Source organism: Nematocida homosporus (assembly GCF_024244095.1).
Source record: "Nematocida homosporus strain JUm1504 chromosome Unknown 4355, whole genome shotgun sequence".
Taxonomy (NCBI): Eukaryota; Fungi; Microsporidia; genus Nematocida; species Nematocida homosporus.
In genome coordinates this window covers 1-5,277 of record NW_026250595.1, presented here as the reverse complement: position 1 = coordinate 5,277, position 5,277 = coordinate 1, and the positions used below count along the sequence as shown (strand labels likewise).

The 5,277-nt window shown below is 40.4% G+C and overlaps 3 protein-coding genes across 3 annotated transcripts; 2 read left to right on the top strand and 1 right to left on the bottom strand.

Annotated features, from left to right (window-relative positions):
• On the top strand, positions 1-1,979 carry NEHOM01_2448 (uncharacterized protein; the record flags this gene model as incomplete). The annotated part of the gene is made up of 1 exon (XM_051491324.1): positions 1-1,979. A coding segment is annotated over one exon (1,979 nt), but the record flags the coding sequence as incomplete, so codon positions are not given.
• Positions 1,980-2,683: 704 nt separating this feature from the next.
• NEHOM01_2447 (uncharacterized protein) lies at positions 2,684-4,291 on the bottom strand (the record flags this gene model as incomplete). Its single annotated transcript, XM_051491323.1, has 1 exon — positions 2,684-4,291. The coding sequence occupies one exon, from the start codon at positions 4,289-4,291 to the stop codon at positions 2,684-2,686; it is 1,608 nt and encodes a 535-aa protein (XP_051347283.1).
• Positions 4,292-4,501: 210 nt separating this feature from the next.
• On the top strand, positions 4,502-5,245 carry NEHOM01_2446 (uncharacterized protein; the record flags this gene model as incomplete). Its single annotated transcript, XM_051491322.1, has 1 exon — positions 4,502-5,245. One exon carries the CDS (start codon positions 4,502-4,504, stop codon positions 5,243-5,245), a length of 744 nt encoding a protein of 247 aa, XP_051347282.1.
• Positions 5,246-5,277: the final 32 nt, after the last annotated feature.

Sequence of the window (5,277 nt, the reverse complement as noted above, 5' to 3'; positions counted from 1 at the left end):
CAGCTAGACAGAAGCCGGGCAAGTACCTGTTTAATATCAGCATATTAAACTACTATACGAATGTCCGCTCAATCTCTAATGCGCTCTCTCAGATAAATGAGCTTCTAAAGCAAAAGCCTCAAAGATTGCCGGTCCAGCATGTTTATTTAAGTGATCTAAATTGTGATTGTGACGATGACTATTCTTTGCTTTTTGAATTTCTTGCGTACTTGCCAGATACTGCAGAAATTATCATTATCGATACGCACATCAACCCGGAGATATTACAAACGCCGTTTCACCTTAAAGTTAACGGAATCCGGTTTAGTGGATGCTCTTTTGAGACGACCATTGTCTTTCTGCGAAGCTGTTTGTTTACTAATAAGGATTTAGTTATCTATTGTGATGGTAATTATGATAAGTGGCTTAGGCTACTAGAGAAGCACCCTGATATTAGCCAGGGGTTAAAGGATCGGATTAGTTGGTTTTTGTCTGATTACATTACAAGCATATACTTTCGAAAGTCTCTTCTAAACAATAGCGACACGAAATATAGATCAATATGGACTCAATCAATATATCCGACTAACCCACTCCCTTTGAATGTTTTAATTGAGATCATGTCTGTGTTTGATGCCGCTCCCTCACTTGTCGCCTTTAAAGCAATGTGTCATTTAGATGAGATCCTATCCGCTATTCATTGTAGTTTCTCGCGCTTCAAAATCGGTAATGCCTCTGATGCCTACGAACAATTAACCAATGATACTAAACGTCTTCAAAATATCTCACAAGAAAATAAACCTCCTATTCTAGTGAGTTGGTGTGACATAACCTTAAGCCAAAGGTCTCCTAATAAGTCCGATCCTCTTTTTGTCGAATGCATTCGCCCGATTAATATCAACAACAATAACCATGCTTTGTTGCAGATAGCTTTTTCCAAGTATCCAATTAATACATTTCTGGCCTGGGCCGTACATCGCTTGCATAAACTAAGAGGCGTTTCAGTGACCTGTTCACAACTTCTTACTGCTGATCCTTCGGCACATCCCTCCGACGACAACAACTCTGATGTTGCTATTACTAACCCAACACCAACCCAAATCTCAAGTAATTCGAAGAATTCGTGCAATCAGAAAAATGCTAAACTCCCTGATGTCTATACTGTGGTGTTAGTTCGCGATGGGAACCCAGTTGAATGCTGGGGGGCTATGCTTCAAAGACTCCATAACTCAGACGTTACTTTTCACTTTGTTAACTATGCATATACCAAAGCATATGGCATACCCAAAGGTTCTCGCTTCATCCCTTCCTATCCTTTCTGCTTATCACGGTCATTTTTCAATTCGCTCCAAGCAGCTACATTCCAAGCAACTCCTCCTCTTGAGACCGTTTATATGAGGCTGATATCAAGGCTGGTTCATATGGTGGCAGACCAGCAAATGTGGCGGCGTTGTACACAGTGCGCCACTTCCTATAATATTATCTCGTGTAGCAATACCAATACACATTTCTCAAACGATATAGCTATTCTGGTTATTAATAAGGATATAGCTCTTTGTACTTATTGTCTGATAAGCTTCAACTACTATCGATATAATATCTATCTCCAGCCTGTTGTCTGGTACAGTTTAGTCCCTGGAAAAGATAGTGTGTGCAACCCTAACAATATGTCTAACCCAGCCGGCCATATCCCTAAAAGCCCAGAACAAGAGGTACCTCTTGTAACTAACCCCCGCCCCATCCTAGTGTCTTTTTACAGTCTACAGCATATCATACTACAGGCATATAAACATGTATTCACAAGACATTTGAAGAATGTTGTTGTGGTTGATTTAGAACTAAATCGTCACGTATTAAGAACCAAGCGCATGGGCACTAGTGAGGATATCCCGCTTTCCACAAAGAAAGTTCTATGCAGTATGACAGAGCTAGCATGTTCCCCACTCTCCAGCAATTCTTCTACCTCGACCCCACCGCCCTTGCAGGATCCCCATATCTAACTTGTTCTATCAAGTAATAAACAACCCTTTTGACACCAACGTGTTATAATCAAGTTATTCTTATCTCAACCTTCTCTAACTCCTACTGATCTAACTATTTCCCATCTAACTCAATCTTAACTCGATAACTAAAACCAAATTCAAACTCGCCAGCTTTCCAAAAAAGAAGACTCAGTGTTTAGTTTAGGATAGTACATTTGTTATTAGTTTAACAAAGATAGAATCACCCATAACAAACACCAGCAAAACAAAGGCATCGAATTATTATACAAACAATCAACAGATAGTTTATTGTATGTCAGCAACACTCAATATTAACATAGACATATGTATATGTGATTGTTACTCAAACCAACTCAAACCAACATAACTTAAATCAAATCAACATAACTTAAACACAACCAGCAACCCAAACCAACTTAAACCTAACCAATAAACGATATACAACTCTTGCACATAGAAGAACACACCTCTTTATTACTATCAGGACCATAATCCTATATTGGGGTTAGGACATGAATGTAAAGTTTAGGTCAAACCTGCGAACTCCTTCAACAATTAGCAATGAATATTGTGTTAATATTCATTGCCGCATGCCCACTCAGATCTCTCTTTTGCTGGCCAGATATGGACACTAAAAGGACTATCTGGGTATAGATGAAAAGACCATCTATATACTTGGGCCAAGGCAACGGTTCTCCCAACTATAAGGTGTCTAGCTCCTTTAGCAACAAATCAAGACTAGCCTTGTGCTTAATCTGTTTGTAGCGCCAACCATCGGCTGTAGTCGTAGCCGAGCTCGATGTAGACGAAGGCCCAAATTTAGCAATTACCCCACCAAACGTAGCGGGTATTAGGTCGTTATCGGCCTTATACCCATTGAAGGGGGCATTTTCAGGCATGTTCACATTGCTAAGCGCATACTCATCAACTTTCGAGAAGAGCCTTTTGATAGCCTGGGAAGTGACATTTTCTTTAGCCATTTCTACATATGAGTTGCACAAATTGATAAGAATGAATTTATGAACTGGACACTTGTTGTACGACTGAGCTATCTTGTTCAGCATATTCACTATCTTATCTGTATCCTCAAAGAACATAGCTTGGTTGTTTTGGTACACGATCATGCCCAGATTTGTCACATTCGTGAAAGGCAACTGCCAGGACTCAAAAACAATTGGGGACTCCGTCTTAACAAAGTAGGACACAACGATATCCAGTCTTCTCTCATTATCTTTCGCTGCATGTAGCGTAAAGGCAATAGTTTCCGGGTTGGGCTGCAATGACGGGGTATGAACTTCAATTATGTGCTTATTCGGCGAAACAACAAACTTATCCGGCTGTAGTAACAAGTAAACACTTTCATCAAGCGTCATCGACTTCGGCAATTTAGTCAAAGAAGTAAAGAGTTGCTTATCGTTCGCTGGCAAATGACAATCTATAATCGATAGCTCTTCCAAATCAGCGCCATCCAGCACACTCAAATTACACGACTGCAGAATAGTTGTGTTGTTCAGAGCGACTTTCTTGAGGCCAGATAGTGGAGCCAAGTCCGAAACCAGCTCAACCTTATCAATCACACAATGTCGCACAGAAACCTGTGCTAACTTAACAAACTTATTCTCACTAGCAAAAGCCAGTAACTGACTACTCTCCGAAATCTCACCCAGAACCAAAGCATTCACATTGAACCGATTAAGCACACCTTCTTGGCCCGCATGATAATCAACTAATCCCACCACGATCAATGTCTTCAACGATGCACTCGCTGTCTTAGCTAGATCCTGAAATAAAGGAGCATCATAAGACACTTGGTTCAGCTCCAAAGTAGGCACACTCGCCACAAATGTCAGCAACTGCTTCGAGACTTGACTAGCCTTGCACTCTTTCAGCAGTACTTTGCCCGGCTTTACTTTCTTAGCAATCACAAACTTCTCCAGTGCTGCCAAACTAGAGGCTGTAATAGGCCGGACTAAGTCAATTTGCAATTCCGAAATAGTCAGTTTGGCCAACTTAGCCAACTTCTTCTCCAACTCACTTGGCATCGAAGCCATACTCGACATATCTATTTCGGCATCCGTAAACTCCAAAGTTTTCGGACTTTGGGCCTCCCAGCCCGCCCCAACAACTTTCCCAGTAATTACCAGTCGGACACACGTATTGTTCTCATACAAACTAACCGGACCACCAGGAACTTCAACTACTTGCCTATCAGCCAAAAGAAAGTGTATTCCTAGAAGTCCTAGAATAACCACCAGAAGAGCCACAGCGGCCAGTCCTATCTTAACCCAAAAGATAAGCTTTGGTCTCATGTATATTCAAAAAAACTCCAAGTTTACTACTGACAACTAATCCAATCAGAATTTCCCTATTCACTCCAACAATAATTGGTGCTTTAAGCATATCTACCTCCCAAACTTTCAGAAACAAGATATATCACAACACAGACCTTACCAAAAAGCTATCTCAACTAGCTAATCTAAGATCTTGGTATTAAATGTTTAGTTTTTTGTCAGACTTAGATGAAAAGTCTTCTAGTTACTTTATTGTTGTGTCTTGCAAGTGTTTATGGGTTTATTGAGTTATACCAGGCTAAAGCGCCCATTGTAGTAATCAAGGAGTTAAAGAAGTCAACAGTGACTTTATCTGAAGTAAAAGTGTATATGCGCCGGGGTGCCAGTGATAATTGGAGTGAAGTAAACTTCAAAAAGGGCCATGGAAGTAGTGATTCATCTCGGTACACCAATGATGAGGATGATGTCAAAGTCGAGATGGCTATATACGAGTCCCCAACCAAGGACTGGCACTCTTTAACAACAGTAAGTGCCAAACATTATATCTCAAAAATGTCACATTCTGGCTCAAAAATGAACTTCTTATGGACTTCAACTAATGCTGGGTACTATATGTTCTTATTCCGACTTGTTTCGGAACTAGAGGACGATCCAAACATTGAGATAGGTTTGGATGTAGTGACGTATGAAGGAAGACCCGAAGATCCTAGTATTTACTCACATGCTGACTCACAAATTCGCAACAAAGATAAGCGAATTAGGGACTGCATTAACATCTCCAAAGAAATCTTACAACTTCAAGAAAAGGACCGAATGGATGAGATGGAGTACACTCAAGCGACCAATGGTATCTTCCGTGTTATTGTCTGGTCCGTCTTTTTGAAAATCGTTGTGTTTATCACCTCCTTCCTTTGGATTAACAGGAAGATACAGAACTTCTATCTGGAAAAGAAGATTGTTGTTAAGTACTAGTTGCTAATTCAATAAATGTGCATCTGTGATTG